A 20859-nucleotide genomic window follows, 5' to 3' on the forward strand; every position below is an offset into this window, starting at 1 on the left:
CCGTCTGCAAGGACGTTGCCCAGGGGACGCCTGGATGATTTTTGATGTTTTATCATCCTTGTGGGAAGTTTCTCTCATGTCCCTGCATGAGGAGCTGGAGCTAATAGAGGGAGCTCATCCGCCTCTCCCCGGATTCGAACCTGCGACCTGTCGGTCTTCAGTCCTGCTGGCACAGTGCTTTAACCCACTGCACCACCGGGGGCTCCTAAAAAGCCCTAATGTAAGTACATGTCATAAGTATGATCGTTTACATATTATCTAAAAAACAGGTTTTTAAAAACTAAATTGGTACAGTTCAGCATTAAATTTCAATGTGAGGAGGAGTTATCCAACAAAAGATTTAGACCAGGCATGGGCAAACTTCGGCCTTCCAGGTGCTTTGGACTTCAACTCCCACAATTCCTAACAGCCTACCAGTAAGCTGTTAGGAAGTGTGGGAGTTGAAGTCCAAAACACCTGGAGGACCGAAGTTTTCCCATGCCTGATTTAGACTATGGAAGCTGTACTCTAAAATATTTATAAAACTGTGGGAAAATACTTTTTACATTTAGTTCCTCTTAAAATGTTTACTTACCCCCATCTTCTTCAGAATCAAGATCAGATTCTTCACTGTCACACTGTCTGCTTTCTCGGTGGCCCTCCATCTCATGGGTCCACAGCATTAAAGATGTGTCTCCACCTCCAACACTGACTAATAAACTGTCATCATGAGCCCAACGAACATTTGTTACATGTGTACTATGAGCCACATACCTCTTAAACTTCCCATATTTTCCCTATGAAATACACAAAGAATAAATGTTTTACTCAAAACAAAATAAATACCAGTTTCCAAGAAAAGTGCATTTTTATGAGATATGGGTTTGTTTAATGGCTCTGAGAAATCCATTTGTGAAATCAAGGCAGCACTGGAAAATACATTATATATTGTCAGTGGGAAACTCCCAGGAACTAGGGCAGTTTTGTTTCCTAGATTCCCAGGAGGTCCTTACATCATCTGAAAAAAGACACACAAATGGCTAATGTGTGATTGACCCTTTGTATGTCATTTTTTTCATTGCGTGTTAGAAAAGAAATGATTTCTGGGACACAACTAACAATTTTAAGGCTAAAAAACAGTTTTCCACAGAAGCAGAATGGACTTGGGGGCCTAAATGGACAAATGACAAATTATCCATATTATTGTTGTTGTGCACCTTCAAGTAATTTCTGATTTTTGACAACCCCAAGGCAAACCCATCACAGGACTTTCTTGGGAAAATTTGTTCTGAGTGGCTTTGCACTGGCTTTACTTTTAGGTTGAGAGAGTGTGACTTGCCCAAGAAGCAGGATTTCAGTTGTAGTTTCCGATATTCTAGACCAATAACCCAACCACTATCTCACACTGGCTCACCATTCATGCTACAAACCATGGATATTCTGGTGAACGTTTTAGTTTTTATTAGGAATGAACACTGTAAGTGAAGAATGCATTCTGTAAAAGACTGTGAAGCATTCATAACAGGCCTTTACAACCTGTAACCACATGATGTTTGGGACTTCAGCTCTCGGAATTCCTGATCATTGGACAAGCTGACTATGGCTTCTGGTTATATGTTGTAAAGGCCTGTTATAAATGCTTCACACTCTTTTACAGAATCCATTTTTCATTTATATTGCTCATTCCTAATTAATAAAAATCTATTTATTTGATATTTGTATTTCATCTTCTCATTGTGATTTACATTAGGATTTCTGATTTGACTCTCACAACAATCTTGTCAAATACGTAATGTGTATGAATTTGTGCCCCTGCAAGGTAAAGTATTTGGGAAAACATAAGCGTGGTGTGCCAAGCTCACTCACATATGCAGATTATCATTACAATTTTCAGTCATAAGAGAATGAGAATACAAATGAGTACTTTCCTCGTTGTGCTAAGTAAATATTAGAACAATATGACTTTACTATCTAACACTTGTAGACTCCTGAAGCAATCACTACATATTTACTTACTTTGGCAGGGTATCGAAAAAGCTTTACAAATCCAAAATCATCTCCTGTTGCCAAGACTGTACTATCATTAGTTAGGCATGAAGCAGTTACATCTGTGACTTCTCCAATTATTGGCCAGATTCCTTCACAGCAGGAGCCTAGAACACTTGACCAGGATGTCCAAGAAATCTTTTCTGCCTACAAAGATAGCCTGTTTGAGACAGGATACTTATCCATAGTTATACATCAGATCTCAAGTCTAAATACTATATATAACCCTTGAGGCACAATCATTTCCCACTGAAATATTTTGATGTTTCCTATGACTGCTAAGACTAATAGGAATGTTCCATGGTTGTTCAGAATTTTCCCTTCTGACCCATGTTACCAGGAAAGTGAACCCAGAAAAGTCTGTGCTCTTATTGGCACAATTGTGACAATAAATTTTGACAATTAATGCTCTTTCAATCTTTAGCAAAGCACTAACATTTATATAAATGTTACCTTCTACCAGAATAGTAAGACTGTGAATGATTACTGTTATGATTAGTATTGTTAGACAGCTCGCAATTGTGAGAGCTCCCGCATTTTTAACTGAGGCAACCAAACAAAACCCTGCTTTGTGCTGAATTGATTTAACACCTGGAAAGACCCGGTTCTTTCCAACTGTGGGCCATGTGTGGATTGGGCCCAGGAATTGTGACGCATGACTTCCGGGCCTCATCCACACAACTGTCAGGGATTCCTAGGCTCCTCCTTTACTTTTTAGGGTTTTTCAGGGGAGGGGTTGTTGGTGTCTGGGTGCCCTGCCAGAAGGTCCAGCATCTGTGAACACCTCCCAGGAAAGCATGGGTTTTTTTTTGCCAGTGTGGGAACAGAAGTCCGACCTGACCCAGATTTTTTAAACGTGGATCAGACCTGACTTTTCCTTTGTGTGGAACCGGCCTTAGTCTGAAGCTGGCATCCACCACATGGATACTAAGAATACAACTCAAAATGTGTTGTTTTTAGTGACTCACAAAAATTCAAAGTCAAAAGTAAAATTATATATTTGCACTGTTTTGCAGTCCTGAAGTACACAGACATATTATAAAGACAGAAAACCTGAAGTACCTATAGTACACTATGGATGCTGTCTCAGATTTAGGTCCCACTTATTTATAGCTGAATTGTAGTAAAAAAAACCCATCAACTTCTGCTGTAAAGTAAGTAGTGTATAGTATCTTTTCACATATAATTCTCCAAAATTATGTAAAATAAAAAAAGCAAATATAAAAATTTATACTGCTGAATAGCTAAGTGGTAATGGACTGCTTTACCTCCGTACTGGGAATAATCTGCCTCTTCCCTCGAGGAGCTTCAAAAAATAATTGTTCCTTAGCACCAGTGTTGAGTTGTAAAAGCTTGCCTGGAAAAACAGTTGAATAATTTTTTAAAAAATCTGATTTCATGCTCTTTATTTTTGTCTACCGTTGTTACTGTGCACCTTCAAGTAATTATTTATTTATTTACTATATTTCTACCTTGCTCTATCTCACCGCAAAGGGGACTCCGAGCGACTTACAATCATTTTGGCAATCATTTAATGTCACATTGCAATAAAACTATACAAATATAACACATTAAGCATAAAATTAAAAATAAACAAATAAATACTATTAAAAACTGTGAAACATAGCACCTAGTCCTGCAGTTGTAATTCATGCTGCTTCATTTATATCGATTCCGTATTGCACTGTGGTTATGCTACTCCCCAAACGCCTGGTTCCACAACCAGGTCTTGACTTTTTTTTCCTGAAAACCAGGAGGGAAGAGGCCGATTTAATATCGCTGGGGAGTTCCATAGCTGAGGGGCCACCACTGAGAATGCCCTGTCTCTCGTCCTGTCTCCAGTCACACTTGTGAAGGAGGTGGAAGCGAGAGCAGGGCCTCCCCGGCAGATTTTAACTCACCACTCTTTGAGAAAGACGCAGGAAAATGCAATTTTATTAAAATAATCACATGCATAGTTTAAATGTTCTTACCTATAGAAACGTAACAATATTGCAGCAAATGTATTTCTTACCTCTTATGTCCCAATCCATGTGTGTTATATAACTGGAGGCTCCCTTGCAGATACCAACCCGTTTACTGCTCATTACATTGTAGATATCTACAAAACTATCATATGATGCTACAGCTAAGTATTTTCCAGAACCTAAAAAGCAATTACAAAAAGGTGGATTTTCAATATTCTGTGGGCAAATAAATCAATGTTCTGTTCATTTTATATGTATTGCTGATTTACACCTAAGTGTGAATTGCTGGGTCCAAAAAGAAGTATGTGTGGTCCCTGAAGCCTTTTGAAGTGCCTCCAATTTGACCCCAAACCACCACCCCCAGCATTGCCAGAATGATTACTAACCAGGAGAAAATCGTATTTCTGAAATAACGTCCTTTCTGTGATGAAAAGAAACAAGATCCTCCAGAGTATCTGAATTTACAATTAAGAAACTTCCATCATTGAGACCTACTGCCAGTGCCTTTCCATCAGGAGAAAAACAGCAGCATCTCCCCCCTAGCAAATAAAAGAACACATTTGAAATTTCATTAAATGGCTAAAGATATTGCTGGATAACAATGATGGTAATTATTATAAAATTACACTTTCAAATTACATTTAAATTACATTTTCATAGTTTTCACTTACATGATTACAGTTGTATATATAAAGGGATTATATATACCGATCATTATTATCATCTCTATACTGAAGATGAAACCACTAGTAGTGAGACAAGAAGAGCGTAAATCTCATGTCACTCAAAACACATTTTAGGGAGCCACCTAAAAAGTTTTTGAGTGACAGGAGATTTACACTGTGAATTTCCTGGCTCACAGTTCATAGCTTATATAACACTTGCCCATTAATATCTAAAAGGCTGTTATTTTCTCTCACTGCTATTTCAAGTACCTTGCTCATAAACTTTGTGTTGACTGGTTTATTTTTTAAATCAAAAGTATATTCCAATTGAACTTCATGAGAGGTTGCAACTATTAGTATATTTTTTGTACTGATTCTCAGTTTTAAGAGTCATTGGTTCACAGCAAATGGAGGTATTTCTTGGCCATCATGAAGAGTCCAGTATATTGGGTTCAAAGTTCATCTAATGTTCCATGATGGAATGTCATAACATAATCGAAGCACTGCTTAAGACCAGTACAACAGAGAATATAAATATGTATATACAATCCTTCTTTTACTGCAACATATTTGAGCATTATCTGATGACCTTTTTCGGATCAGCAGCTTGTTATATTTGTGAACAGCACAAGTAAAATACCTAAATGCTTTCAAAGGTAGCTATTCACTCCTCTTATAAGGAAAACCTCTCAATCTGCACTTCAGAAGATTCATTTCTGTATCATATTTTGGTTGATTTAAGTCTTTTTAATGTTATTGTCCGAAGACCTGATAAACAAATTTGCTCTGAGCTTATTTAGCTAACTAAACAGCAACATGTAAACATGATTCAGTGAGAGTTACACACTTACCTTTTTTAAGTTTTCGAACAGCTAACATGCAGTGGCTTGGAGACAGATCCCATATTCTTAAGGTTTTATCATCACTTACAGTGGCACAAATAGGTAAATGAGGGTGAGTTGCTAATCCCCAAACTTCACCTTCCATATGACCCTGCAAAATATTAATTCAGAATCATCTGCTACATTACACAGAGGAATGAAGAACTAGTTTTTAAAATTCGGAGTAGAAAAGGACAACCTTTCTAAGCTACATTGGAAATGATACCCAGTGCTGTACAAGCACACTCTTCATATGGAATTTTTGCCTTCTCTTATCCACTTTGAGCTTCTCACAATTGTTCTTTAGGTTCCTTGACCCTCTGAACCTACACAATCAGAAAAGGTGGAAAACCTGTGTACACGGAGACTGCATGGGCAGAAGTGACTCTCCTCTTCAGAAAGACATCTTCCAGTTGTGCAAAGTGATAAGAATGGCTAGAACACTACTTTTCCTCACAGATTTATTCTTAACACATCAATAGCTTAAGGTCGTGTCAAAAAAGAAAAAGAAAAAAGATGCTGTCTCATGAAACCAACTAGAATGTATAGGTTGAAGTAATCCTCCCAGTCAAACAGAAAGAAGTAAAGGAAGCAGGATATGAACTTGATACTTGGCTGGCCCTTTCCAGGCTCATTCACATAGCAAAAAACCAAGAATGGGCCATTGTAGAAGGATGGGGGAGACCAAAACTCCCTCCCTCAAAGACTTATCCTAGGCAACCCAAAAGGAACACCTGATTCCTCTGGGTGGGTAATGGCAAACTGATTCAAAGTGCAACCTTTTGTGGTGTTTTGAGAGAATGTTAATGATTGTAGGGGAATTTTTCACCGGATATTTCTCCAAGTTATTACGGCTCCAAGACCTTGGGAGGTTGAAGGACACAAAAAAGGGGATGGAAGGCTTCATGTGACTTGCAGACTACACTGTCTTCATTATTACACCAAACCACGGGCCAGCATTATTGTGGAAGCATTTCTCCCTATTTTATACATTTTTTTCACTTTTTGAACAGTGTTTTTATCTACTAATGGCTAAAATTAGCTATGCAGAGACAGACTAGCAGTTACAACAACATACAAATGCATATTCCTCCCTTTTTCAGCAGCTTGGCTGCTCTTTATAAGAGAATTTGAGATTAGCATCAGGGAGAAATACAGATGGCAGGATCAACATCTGAACTGCTGATAAATAAGTCTGCCTAATGCTGAAGAAAGGAAAAAAAAAACAGAAAGGAAAAAAAACTATTTTTGTGTCTATGAGAACTATCACAGAGTAGTAGATAAACAGCACTGTAAATACTAGAAGAAAAGCATTACAACCCTGTCCTAATAGGGAGGTGCTTATTTTAGTTACTCCTTGATTCAACTCTGTCAATGGAATCCAATTGGTTTCAATGGCACTGATTGCCTCTATCCAGATTATATCAGCTATGGCTGTTCCTGAACTAATGCACGGATATATAGTTTAGCCACTATTTGGATTATGCAATAATCTTTGCATGGAGCTGCCCCTGATAATCAGAAAATTACAAAAGATGCAAAATGTTTTGCTGAAATAGATCACCATCATGGTCATATAACACAAATCCTATAACTAGTGAATTGGCAGGATTCTTGTTTTGGGGCTGAATCTAAAACGCTGGTTATAACATAAAATGCTCTAAAGCAGGCTGGATTCTTTGGGACTGAAGTACCTGAATAAAAGCTTTCCATTGTACCATGCTGCTCATTATATTTATTTTAATTCATGGTGATTTTACACACATTGATGTTGACACATTATTCAAATAACACAGCATTAAAATGAGAAGCTGGTGATTATTTATATTTACCTGAACCAACAAAGTTACTGGTCCACTTTTGTCGACTTCCAGTATTTCACCATTTTTTGTACCCACTAAAATATGACCATGTCCTAACGATATGGCACGTATAGAAGGGTTATCTTCTAAAAGGAGTCCTAAATGGGAAATACACAAAAAAACCACACAGATATATGTAACAATTCAGTTTTGTGGGAAATTATTTTACAGTTGTAAAAATAAATATAGAAAATTATTTTTTGTTTTTAAAAAAATCAAGAATAACCTGGCATGAATAAAAAGCAAAGGCATTCCTCTTTCTCTTTTATATTTTGACTTGTGTTAGAGGTAATGTGCACATACCTAAGCCTCAGAGAAATCAACGGGACTAATCAATGGGATCAATTGGCATACATGTTAGATGTCCCCAAACCTCAATCTTCATAGGTAGATCTGTCTACTACTTTGTAGTACTGCTTGTAACATAGTAAAAAGAAAAGCACACTGTCCAGATGTTTATGTTATCAATTTTTTGTCTGAAAACTTTGAAGGCTCTTTACAAACTTCCTCTAATAAAGATGACACATAATAAACTATCATTTGTCACAATATGTCTCATTGTACAGGCCTATTAATTCCTATGCCTTGAAGTATACAAACAGTGTTACAATAAAAAAATGACAAAACAAGTAAAGTACAAATTACAAATAGGTAAATGTTAAATGCATATATATATATATATATATAATTTGAGATAGAAGTAAAGGATTGTATAATAAAATGGATTATATAAGGGGAGCAATGTGAAAGTATGTGGTCAAAAGCTTTAAAGTCCACTTTATGTTATGATCTGAAAGAGAACTTTTATAAAACTATGTATGATTGGTATATGACTCCAGAGAAGGAAAAGAGGATTAAATAATCAAAAGTTCATGAATTCACAAAATTACCTTTGGAGCCAGGAGCTAAGGCAGCTCTTTTGATGGCATATGTTTTAAGACACCGTTCAAAAGTATCATCCCAAAGAGCCACAATTCCATCCTTGCCTCCAGTTACAAATCCCTGAAAAATATTACAAAATGTACAGGAGTAGGATTTCATTGCCAACATTAGTATTCTATTTAAACATATTAGTTTTCTTTTGCACAATTTCTGTAGCAAAAACCTCTTAACTATTCTGAATTTTAAAAATCATTTCTGAATTCATCTAAATGATTACTAAATATTTTCTATATGTGTAGGTTGCCTTTAGGGCAAGCCTTCCCAGGACAGAGTGCAAGAAATATTAAAATGACCAAATAATTTCAAAAGAGAGAGAGAGGGAGAGAGAGAGAGAGAGAAGAGGAATAAAAACAATAAATGATAAAATTAGAATTCATCAATATCATGAGCAAAATAACCTTAAATAATCTTAAAAGGTGTACTAGATTTCTTCCTTCTCTTATTCCTATAGTGAATCAGACTACCAAGGCAATTACTTAGAAAAATACGGCATCTCTATACATCAAAGGACACAGATTTAATTTATTTGGCACCACAAGATGCAGAGCTAACCTTAAGAAATGGAGCTACAAAGTGGAGTCCGTGACATAGGAGTGCAGAGAAGAGTCAGTCACAGACCATCTATTACAATGCAGTCTGAGCCATGCCACTTGAACAATGGAGGACCTTTTTATAGCAACACCAGAGGCACTCCAAGTGACCAGCTACTAGTCAAAGGGCATTTAGTATAATGCCACAGTTTTTAACTTTGTTGGTTTTTAAATACATTATAACTGTACCCTCAATTTACTTCTGACACAATATATAAATAGGGTCTATTTTTTATTTGTTTCTTCATTTAAATATGTCAATGAAATTCTCTGTCCAAATGACACACGTTTAAAAATTAATGTTAGCTATCAACTATACTAGACTATCAACTATACTAGACTTTGTATATGGCCTAGTTGACCTAGACTTCATTTTGTTATCTTTTCCTCCTAGGATGTGCAATACAATCTGTTGATGGACATTTCAAGAAACAATCATGGCATTTTTTAAAGAAGCACTAACAATTCATATTCAACACATCACTCACTTTTTCTAGTGCGTGCATACTGAACACAGGGCCATCATGTGCTTTTACAGTTTTTATGAGGAACAGATCTCTCCATATACACACATCCCCAGTTGAAGTACCAGAGAATGCCATTTCTTCTGTCCAGCCATAAACCGCACACATCATTGTCTCAATCTTCCCCATTGGACCCACATAGCCCTTTTTCCCAATTAGTCCACCTCCTTAGATTAAAACAAAAAGAATGATTATATAACAATCTGAACAATATTTTAAAAGATCACAAAGAGCAACTTCAAAACTCAAATTAATATTTTTTTCAAATGTAATTCACCTCTTAATATAAGAATGGGATTTACCTTCTCATACAAAAAAAGAATGTGCATTTCACTGAATTTCACTATAAAAAATAATCACACAATTGAGAGAACTTTCATATATCTGCAAACAGACTTACCCTGAAAACCAATGCATATCTTAAAGGAATTAACGCCTTTCAAAACTCCCTTGGTTTTACTTCTGAAAATATTTAGAATTAAATTTATTTATTTTAAAAATACAAATCTATTGGTATCATGGCACAAGTAGTACACTTCATCAAATGCATAGTGAAGTCCATAAATATGTCTGCCAATCAAAACCTGTTAGTTTTAAGGCATTACAAAAGTCTCTAGATACTGAAACAGCTATCCTCTTACTTTCCAGAAATTATTATTGAAAATTATATCAAAAGAGACAATAGAAAGAATTGTGGAGTGAATCCTATGTGCATCTATCTAAAAATAAGCTACACTGAGGTCAGTGGAGCTCATTCCTAATCAACAATTAGGGAAGAATGTGTCTCTACTGCTCACAATAGCATTTTAAGTGATCTGGTGTGATTAATAGTTACAATGTTTACAGGGTAACTCACTGAACTCAATAACTGTTCTTTAAAAAACACGTTAAGACTGAGAACAAAATGATATAAAACTTCCCATCAAAATGCCTCTAAATTCCCATCAAAATGTCTCGAAAGACATCTAAAAAGATGCCTAAAAGTAATATTTAAAACAGCTAGAAAACATTATAAAATGTTAAAGAGTTAAAGACGTGGCTGTTCCACTGTGCTTTTGAGGAGACAATTCCTTAGATAGCTGGCTCCAGCTAGGACCCAAAATCTTGTCCTCGCCCTTCACTATTGCTCATATTCTTACTGCATATGACCTATGTACTTTACTCATTACCCTATCCTTTAAATTATTGTGGCACCAGCCCTCCCACACTGACGATAAATTGAATTTGTCATCAGTTGTTGGTTTTGATGCCTGTTTTATATACTGTTATAATGTTGTTGTTTTATTTTGTTTTATACTATTGTTATGTATTTTAATGTTTTCATTTTTAACTGTGTTGATCGGGCTTGGCCTCATGTAAGCCGCCCCAAGTTCCTTCGGGGAGATGGAGGCGGGGTACAAAAATAAAGTAGTAGTAGTAGTAGTAGTAGTTGTTGTTGTTGTTGTTGTTGTGCCATTTCCACGAGATATAACATGCTATAAGTAATGATGTTACTTTTTGACTTATTACTTCCAACTCTTTTCCCAAGTTTGTGAATATAGGACCTGCAATATTATTCTATTATCTTCTGTGTGATTACTTCTGCCCATGTACAAGCACTTCAAGTCTTTGTGTGTTAAAACTAATCCAACTTTCCAATATTATTATGTTTCAATTATTTTTCTTACCCGCTCTTCGCCAGAATTTTATGTGCTTTATTCCAGCTGTAATGAGTTTATCAGGCATGTAGGGATTAACCTTAACCACAAAGATCTTGTCTTTGCTCCCCCTAGAAAAAATACAACATTTTTTCAGTATGATATGTTGAAAAAGGTTTGTTCAAGTCAATAAACCTAAGAAAAGCAAAATCATCAATAAATGCTCACAATGAAATAGTGAAGCTAATGTGCTACTGACATTATCTCCACTCATTTGAGGCTCCCTTCTTGCCCTTGGCCATAATAGACATTCATAAGCATCCCACCCTTATACAGGAAGTCCCCAAGTTATAAACAAGATAGGGTATGTAGGTTTGTTCTTAAGTTAAACTTGTATGTAAGTAGGAACAGGTAATTTTTTTAAAGTGTAACTTCAGCGATAGATAGATAGATAGATAGATAGATAGATAGATAGATAGCTTTGGATAGCATAGGGAAGGGTTTGTTTGGCTGCCTGTGCCCCTGTTCAGAAGAATTCACCTCACTTTCTATCCCTGTGATAATTGAATTTTGAAAAGGTTGGTTTGTTGTGGAAACAAGGATTGGTGAGAAAGCTTCAGTGGATATTGAAGCTTATCCCCATGATAACTCTTTCAGAAGTATTTTTCCTTTCCTATGGAAAGATTTATCTCACTTCCTGTTGTCTCACTTCTGTTGGCAACTATGAGTCACTTGTAAGTCGGATGTTTGTAACTCTGGGACTGCCTGTACATATGAAAGGCTACACAATTGTTTTAATGTATATGGTTTATTTTATTGATGTACTAGCTGTACCCGCCACGTGTTGCTGTGGCTAACCTTCCCTCCCTCTTTCTCCCCTTTCTTCCTTCTCTACCTCTTTCTATCCTTCCTTCCTTTGCTCTTTCATAGAAACATCTTTGGTTACTTCCTTCCCTCCCTCCTTCTTTCCTTCTCTCCTTCCTTCCCTCTTTTTTTTTTCGTTCTCCTCTTCCTTCCTTCTCTACCTCTTTCCTTCCTTCCTTCCTTCCTTCCTTCCTTCCTTCCTTCCTTCCTTCCTTCCCTCTTTCCCTCCCTTCTTCTCTCCCCCATGCCCTCCTCCATTCCTTCCCTCTACACATAGGCCAGAAAAGAGGGGCTTGACGGCAGCACTTGAGAGAGGTGTATCCCTGCTCTCTGCAGAGGAAGGACTCCATGGTTAGTAAGCTGGGCATCTACCGAGATTCCTGCCGCAAGGTAGGGGGACCATCTCATGGGCCCAGTCTGGCAGGTGAGGCGTTAATTGGAAGTGTGCAGGGCCTGTGGCCAGACAGCCAGCCAACCAGGAAGCTGCCACAACACCTGTAGACAGCGGCCCGGGCTTGAGACATGGTCTGAGCCGCTTGCGAAGTTTCCCTGGTTGCTCAAGTTTGAAGTGAGTGACTACCCCACCCCACACACACATTTTTCTTGTGCCCTCACATCACCCTTAGGTTTGCTCATCGCTCCTCCCAACTGCCACCGTCTTGGGGTCACAGGACTGGGGGCCGAAATGCTGTGGGCCAAAGCTGCCCACTGAGGGCCGCAGCCTTCCAATGTGACTGTAGCACAGGGCAAAGGAGAGCTGGACAATGTATTGTCGAAGGCTTTCATGGCTGGAATCACTAGGTTCTTGTGGGTTTTTTCGGGCTATAGAGCCATGTTCTAGAGGCATTTCTCCTGACGTTTCGCCTGCATCTATGGCAAGCATCCTCAGAGGTAGTGAGGTCTGTTGGAATTAGGACAATGGGTTTATATATCTGTGGAATGGCTGGGGTGGGGCAAGGAGCTCTTCCCTGCTGCAGCTAGGTGTGAATGTTTCAACTGATGCTAATGAAGGTGATCAGTTGAAACATTCACACCTAGCTGCAGCAGGGAAGAGCTCCTTGCCCCACCCCAGCCATTCCACAGATATATAAACCCATTGTCCTAATTCCAACAGACCTCACTATCTCTGAGGATGCTTGCCATAGATGCAGGCGAAACGTCAGGAGAAATGCCTCTAGAACATGGCTCTATAGCCCGAAAAAACCCACAAGAACCTAGAGAGCTGGACAGCTGTTTGTTTTCTTTTCCCCCAGGCAGGGGTGGGGGAGTCTCTTCACACGTGTTGTATCGTCATTTAGCTTTTATGGGTTTTCAAATCCTTTCCACTGCTTTTTTTTGGAGGGGGGGGGGTTATGAGTGATGGTCACTCGATCTGTTAGGGGTGTAGTGTCCAAATTTGGTATCAATTCATCCAATGGGTTTTGAGTTATGTTAATCCCACAAACGAACATTAGATTTTTATTTATATAGATGTTCTTATGGCATCAAATTGCTGTCTATATATGTGAGCTGTCCTGAGTCCCCCACGTGGTTGAAGGACGAGGTATAAATATAGTAAATCAATAAATCAATAAATAAGGCTACAAAAAACATCTTAATATCCAAAGGGCCTGCCATTTGTCAGTCAATTGCCAGACTGAATGTTCAAAATCATTTCTGCAATTCTGATGCACAGACTATACATGTTACATACATTAGCAGGCAACAGTTTTACAAGGCATGGGTTCACTTTTGCACTGTGCACAGAGAGATAATCCAAACTAGATCAGAGTATTTGTAGTTTTGTTCTTGCTTACTTCTCTTTGAATTATATATTAACTAGATCTCATAATTAAGCTGAACTCTCACCTTGCTGCTGAAAGTTTTTCTCCTTTTTTCCAGTCCCAAAGAACAATGGTATGATTGTCATCTATTCCAACTGAAGTTAACCTTTTGCCATCCGCTGCATAAACAAAGATATGCAATAAAGCACATGGACATAAATCATTATCTTATAACTAAGAAAATATCTAGCCAACTGCAGGGATGAAAAACTGTCTAATTATGATTACACACTTCACAAAAGATTTATTAACTAATTTTTTACATAATGTCTCTGACAATGGACTTCCAAGTAATAATATATTCCTATTATAGTGAATCAGAAATGGGAAAATGTGGTACATCTGGGACCCATTTTTCCTATGGATCCTTAAGAGCTACAGCTACACAGATTGCCAGTAATGCAACAAAAACAGCTTGAAAATAGCTAGAAGGTGACTTCTAATTTGAAATGTAAAGGTGAATTGCTGTTCTTTGAGTCTTCCAAAAGAGAAAATGTACCCTTTCTTTTGGTCCGAAAATAGAATATGGAATAAAGGAGTAAGGAGATGTTTAGGGACATAGAAACAGTATGCATTTCTGTGCATGAAGCTCCAGGACTGCATTTGTCTACTCATGCAGTGTGATATTACAACTGCCACAGACTCACAATATTTCTTCACTCTCTATTTACCTCAAAAGAGACTATGTGAAAATGTGAAGTGAAGAACCATTGTGAATTTGCTCAGGAAATAAAGAGTAGCTATCAAGTATAAGGCAGATGTACTGCAAGTTATGCAAATAGGTAGTGAAGACTGAAAAAGGGAATGAACCATCATAGGAGATGACATTAAAAAGAAATCAGTGAAGAGGTTGAGAAAAAGATCAACAAGTACTTTAATAAGTTCATGCTGAATACAAAATAATTTTATTAAGAAGAAAACTTTTAATGTTTCAGTAAAGTATAATTTTCACATTTATTTCAAATGTTTATGGTAGAAACTAATACTATTATAAGTTGTGGTTAAACCAAATCAGGAACACTATAAGAAAGCAGAATTAATTATTTGTAAGGTTTTCTTACATTGTCTCCAGCCAGTTGGGTTGGCACATGGGGATGAACTCAATCACAATAGATTGCTTCTTGTGCCATCCCGAGGATGAATAATGTACAAGTCACAAATGTGATGGCAACAGCCTAACTCAAACTGTAGCAGACCTGCTTACTACAGGACTTTGTGTTACACGTTTTCAGTTAAATGAAAAAACCTCTTTCATGGATGAAGGCAAAAACAGCAGGGAACTAGGCTGTTTACAATAAGCTTCCAAAAGCATCCCCAACCCAGGTGACCAGTTGTGCAAAGCCACACATATAGCTGAAAAAATAGTTCATCTCCTTGCTCTGCTGTGAAATTCACCCAAAGCCAACTGCATTTCTGCCCAAGGAGAAAGAAGATGAATCCCCTTCTTGGCTGACAGAAGCACAGCTGGATTCCATCATTTCTCTCTATAGAACAGCTTAGTTTGCTTCTCCCTGCAGATAAAGCAAGTGGACTCCTTTATCAAATGAGAGAAAAGTACATGGGTTTTGTTTGCTTCTCACTTCAGGGGAAAAAAGACAGATTCCTTTTTCAGTCAACAGAAGTTTACCTTCTGTTGCTTCTCTCCAACAGAATCAAGAGATACAATTGTTTTCTTAGCAGAGGGAGATGGATCAGTCCACACAACCAGTCAATCTGCTGGATTTCTCACCCAGGAAAGTGGCTGCTTTCAGGACATCAGTGTGAGCAGACTATAGCAGAAGATATGAATCCCCCCTCAGCCACTCTCACTTCCACAGGGCAGCAAATGAACAGTGGGGAATATTTTGACTGTGTTTTGTACAGTATTTTCAGTTTTCAGCAGCATACTGGCTAGGAGGAAGGGTTCCTAATAATGCATGGACATCATATTATGTGAAGGGTACCCAAAAGGTCATGTAATATGTGGGCCTACTGTATAAAAGGATTGTCATGGTTTACAAGGTACTTTTTATCACTAACTTTCCTCACATAAAAATAAATTCAGCCATCCTTGAATCAATATACCACTATTTTCTTTTAGGATCAGTAAAGTTATATCACATTTGAAAGAACTGTCATAAGTACCTGAGAAATCAACAGCACAAACACCATATTGGTGATAGCCCTTTAAAACGGAGAGTGGTTTGATTGTCTCTGTATCCCAAATATGGATTGAACAATCCCGACCAACCTTAATCAAAAGAGAATGAACATGTTATTTTTATCTGAATATCTGTATGGTTTAAAAAATACAATAATTATGTGGACTTTCATAATAATATTTAGCCAATCTTAGACAGCAAAATCCCCCCCTTACAAACTAAACTCTTCCATGATCAGAGTTGCATGTCTGATTTAGAACTGGTAGAAATCTGGCATATTTTACAATACGTGAAGAGAAATCAGGTGTTGTTTTTCTCATCTGTAAATAAGAACCGTTTGCTGTTGGATTTTTGATTCTCCGTTGTTCTAATGTATAATAACAACTTTTCATTGATAACACTAAAATTGTTGTCATATTTTTGGACTCATTTTTGCTAGCTCTCTGGAAGAGGACATCTATATCCTTCTCAATAGTAATGAACTTAAAGTGTAAAAAGAATTTGAACTCTCACACTGTCTCAACAGTGAAGGTCACACATTCCCACATGTCTTTGAGAACAAATTAAAGTCTACATGAGAAGGAAGCACATACCTCTTATTCAAAGAAACTGCTATAAAGAAGGAAGACTTAGGGCACATCTACATGGGGTAAACAAGAATTGGCTCTGTGGCATCCTCTTTTTCCCTTTTCCCTCTCTGAGCTGCATGGTGCCTTTGAACAACGAGCAGCAGCTAGGAGGTCTATGCAGCTCAGTAGCTACATTTACAGAGACAAATAACAGCAAAAGTAACTGGGACAATTCTGTTGAGCCAAACTGGTTCGGCCAAACTGGACTCTGCTTCCACCATTGATAGGATTCAGGAGAAGAGTCATATAAATATCACAGCAGAATCCAGGGTGGTTCAGACCAGACCTGGGTTTTGCTTTTTGGTTTTTCGCTAATGTAGATGAACCATTAGAAAAATACTGGAAAGATAATCTGAAACTTGTTCTTTCTTGGATGTATTACAATTCCCAATGGAAGCTCCTTTTCTGGTTAGATGTCTTATAGCATGTTAATTTAATAGTGTAAGCAGAGTTGGCAGATCAAAAGACAACCAGGCAAAATGGCACTACCTAGAAGAATCCTCCACCTTGTGCGATTGTGGAGCTGAACAAACAACTCAGCATCTGTATGCTTGCCCACAATGTCCTACCTCATGCACAGAGAAAGAACTGTTTAAAGCTACAGACAATGCTGTTGCTGTTGCCCATTTTTGGTCTAAAATTATTTAGTTGCTTTCGCTCCCTTTATCAATTTTATACTTATTTATATATGCAATATTTTTGACATGAAATAAAAATAATTTAATAGTATTAAAAAACCTTGTGGTGAGTGAATTAGAAACAGACATCCTGAGGAGTGAGGTTGAATGGGCCTAAAGAAGCATTGCTAGCAACAAGGCAGCAGGAGACAATGGGATCCCAGCTGAAGTGTTTAAAACCTTGAAAGATGATGCTGTCAATGTGATGCATGCCATATGCCAGCAAATATGGAAAACACATGAATGGCCAGCAGACTGAAAAAAATCAACTTATATCCCCATACCAAAAAAGGGAAATGCTAAAGACTGCTCAAACTTTCGTACAGCGGCCCTTATTTCTCATGCCAGTAAGATAATGCTCAAGATCCTGAAAGGAAGACTCAAGCAATATATGGAGAGAGAATTGCCAGATGTACCAGCTGGGTTTAGAAAAGGCAGAGGAACGAGAGACCAAATTGCCAATATCCGCTGGATAATGGAGAAAGGGAGGGAGTTTCAGAAAAACATCTATTTCTGTTTTATTGACTATTCTAAAGCCTTTGACTGTGTGGATCATAATAAATTGTGGCAAGTTCTTGGTGCTATGGGCATACCAAATCACCTTGTCTCTCTCCTGAGGAATCAGTATAAGGACCAAGTAGCAACAGTAAGAACTGACCATGGAACAACAGACTCGTTCAAGACTGGGAAAGGTGTATGTCAGGGTTGTATACTCTCACCCAACCTATTCAACTTGTATGCAGAACACATCATGCAATGTGAGGGGCTTGAGGAATGCAAGGCTGGGGTAGAAATTCCTGGAAGAAATATTAACAACCTTAGATATGCAGATGATACCACTTTGATGGCCAAAAGCAAGGAGGAGCTGAGGCGCCTTCTAATCAAGGTGAAAGAAGAAAGTGCAAAAGATATATGGCAGTACTTTGGCCATAAAATGAGGAGAAAGGAAAGCTTAGAGAAGACAATGAAGCTGGGGAAAATGGAAGGAAAAAGGAAGAGGGCCCGACCAAGGGCAAGATGGATGGATTGTATAGATTGTATTCTTGAAGTGACTGGCTTGACCTTGAAGGAGCTGGGGGTGGTGACAGCCGACAGGGGGCTCTGGCATGGGCTGGTCTATGAGGTCATGAAGAGTCGGAAGCGACTGAACGAATGAACAACAACATATGGCAGTGAATGCAAGGCTGGGGTAAAAATTGCTAGAAGAAACATTAACAACCTTAGATATGCAGATGATACCACTTTGATGGCAAAAAGCGAGGAGGAGCTGAGGAGCCTTCTGAATCAAGGTGAAAGAAGAAAATGCAAAAGCTGGGTTGCAGCTAAACATAAAAAAACTAAGATTATGGCCACAAGAATGATTGATACCTGGCAAATAGAGGGAGAAAACGTGGAGGCAGTGACAGACTTTGTATTTCTAGGTGCAAAGAATACTGCAGACACAGACTGCAGCCAGGAAATCAGAAGACACTAACTTCTTGGGAGGAGAGCAGTGACTAATCTCAATAAAATATTGAAGAGTAGAGGCATCACATTGGCAACAAAGATCCGCATAGTAAAAGCAATGGAATTCCCTGTAGTCACCTATGGATGTGAGAGCTGGGCCATAGGGAAGGCTGAGCAAAAGAAGATGCTTTTGAATTGTGGTGTTGGAGGAAAGTTCTGAGAGTGCCTCGGACTACGAGAAGATCCAACCAGTCCATACTTCAGGAAATAAAGCCGAACTGCTCACTGGAGGGAAGGATATTAGAGGCAAAGATGAAGTATTTTGGCCACATCATGAGAAGAAAGGAAAGCTTAGAGAACACAATTATGCTGGGGAAAATGGAAGGAAAAGGGAAGAGGGGCCGACCAAGGGCAAGATGGATGGATGGTATCCTTGAAGTGATTGGCTTGACCTTGACGGAGCTGGGGATGGTGACGGCTGACAGGGAGCTCTGGTGTGGGGCTGGTTCATGAGGTCATGAAGAGTCGGAAGCTACTGAACGAATGAACAACAACAAAAATCCCTTGATAATTGTAGACACATAAAGACTTTTAAATTGTATTTCTGTGTTATAATAAAGCCAGCAATTACAAAGCCAAGCTAGATTGTTTTCAAATATATTTCACAAATATTCATTTATATGCTCATTAAAAATTGGAGGGTTTATCCATATGTGGTGGAACTGTGACAAATAAAAAATAATATATTGTTGAATATATGCAATTGTGCCAATGTTACAAATTACTTACATCTAACCCAAAAAAAATAATAATCAGATTTTGTCAGTATAAAAAAAGTTATATACCCATTAAAATCCTAAGCATGAATCTTACCTGGCCTGTTGCCACATAGTCCTTTAAGGGATGAATAGCAAGACACAAGATGTCATCATCATGACCCAAATAAAAGCGCTGTGTGTTTTGTTGTCGATTGTACACTACACCCACTGCTGCAACATGGTACACGATTTCTCCAGTCTGAGTGTAAAATAAATTACTTCGACAGTCATAGCCCCTGTAACTAACAAAACACTTAAAGTTAAGACAGCACTTGTAATAATGTTGTCAATTATAATGTGCCCGCGTGTTTTTACAATGCAAATGGTGGAGCAACAAAGTAATTTAGGTTTACCAACAACTTTCATTTGTAGTTATTTATTTATTTATTTATTTATTTGTGACATTTATATGCCGCCCTTCTCACCCCAAAGAGGACCCAGAGTGGCTTATGACTGAAGCATCAGCATAGCATTTGAAAATAATATGTACAATTAAAATAAAAATGGGCCAGGGGAGCAAATCAGGAAAACTATAGTTGTGAAACTTTCAGTTGTGTTTAAAATGCATCCTGTAGCCTTTTTAAAAGAGTTTTTTTTCTAATGTGGTTAGCTTTAATATGTTCAAATCCAAATGAACATTTTTCTTTTAGGCAAAATTTTTGATGTACTTACCCATGGACAAAGTGCAACCTTATACTATTGATTGGAGCCCGTTCTCTTCTTTTTGAGGCTGCAGTTTTTCGTTTTTCTTTACACTGCTCTTTAAGCTGAGGTAGATCTTCTTTGTAAACCTAGAGAATATATAGGACCTCTGTAATTGTGCATATCTGAAAAGCAAATCTCTCTGAGAAACAGAAATTAATGACCACATTTCTTATTTTATTATACCGGACACAGTAATTATACAATTTAATAGTAACTGAGTTACAGTTAACTGGATGCCTCTTTTCTTCCGATCTGTCCTGTTTCTCGGAGGGGCATCTGAGTTTTCAAAATGGTGACCAGAAGTTGTATCTATGCTTTTGAGCTTTGTAAACTTTTTCAAACTCTTAGTGACCTTACAATTAAATGTTCATTCTTTCTGGGAGATGAATTTACCCAAATAAACGAGTGTATGACTCCAGTTCTGTCCGCTCATAGAATTTTTATACATTTAGGAAATGTAAAGAACAAGAAGGAACTTTCTTTCACATGTGGTAGTCTTATGAAAAAGCAAGGGAATTCTGGGACAAGCTACAAAAAAAAAAAAACCAGAAGGAAATTTTAAGTCAAAGATACAATTAGAACCTGAATTATTTTTATTGGAAATGACAAATAAACAAATTAACTAAACTAAAAAGTACTGCACTACATGAAAATAGCAGGATG

At 37.8% G+C, this 20859-nt stretch overlaps 1 protein-coding gene across 10 annotated transcripts in view; it reads right to left on the reverse strand.

The window, feature by feature from the left end:
• Positions 1 to 20859, reverse strand: part of EML5 (EMAP like 5) — a 103367-nt gene that overhangs the window by 39415 nt on the left and 43093 nt on the right. For 8 of the 10 annotated variants that reach the window (XR_009630259.2, XM_067462953.1, XM_060756979.2 and 5 more), the window contains exons 13-26: positions 20164 to 20282; positions 19547 to 19733; positions 15905 to 16010; positions 13806 to 13899; positions 11124 to 11224; positions 9421 to 9623; positions 8291 to 8402; positions 7371 to 7498; positions 5509 to 5650; positions 4379 to 4531; positions 4040 to 4171; positions 3294 to 3382; positions 1996 to 2172; positions 575 to 776 (exon numbers count right to left, since the gene is read on the reverse strand). Coding sequence is in view for 9 of the 10 variants with exons in the window: in XM_067462953.1 (XP_067319054.1) it covers positions 575 to 776; positions 1996 to 2172; positions 3294 to 3382; positions 4040 to 4171; positions 4379 to 4531; positions 5509 to 5650; positions 7371 to 7498; positions 8291 to 8402; positions 9421 to 9623; positions 11124 to 11224; positions 13806 to 13899; positions 15905 to 16010; positions 19547 to 19733; positions 20164 to 20282 (1945 nt within the window). In the remaining variant the exon portion in view is untranslated. Of the gene's footprint in view, positions 1 to 574; positions 777 to 1995; positions 2186 to 3293; positions 3383 to 4039; positions 4172 to 4378; positions 4532 to 5508; positions 5651 to 7370; positions 7499 to 8290; positions 8403 to 9420; positions 9624 to 11123; positions 11225 to 13805; positions 13900 to 15904; positions 16011 to 19546; positions 19734 to 20163; positions 20283 to 20859 lie in introns of those variants that run through there. The other 2 variants (XM_060756954.2, XM_060757012.2) reach the window with 2 other exon arrangements.

Source organism: Anolis sagrei, chromosome 1, assembly GCF_037176765.1.
Source record: "Anolis sagrei isolate rAnoSag1 chromosome 1, rAnoSag1.mat, whole genome shotgun sequence".
Classification (NCBI taxonomy): domain Eukaryota; kingdom Metazoa; phylum Chordata; class Lepidosauria; order Squamata; family Dactyloidae; genus Anolis; species Anolis sagrei.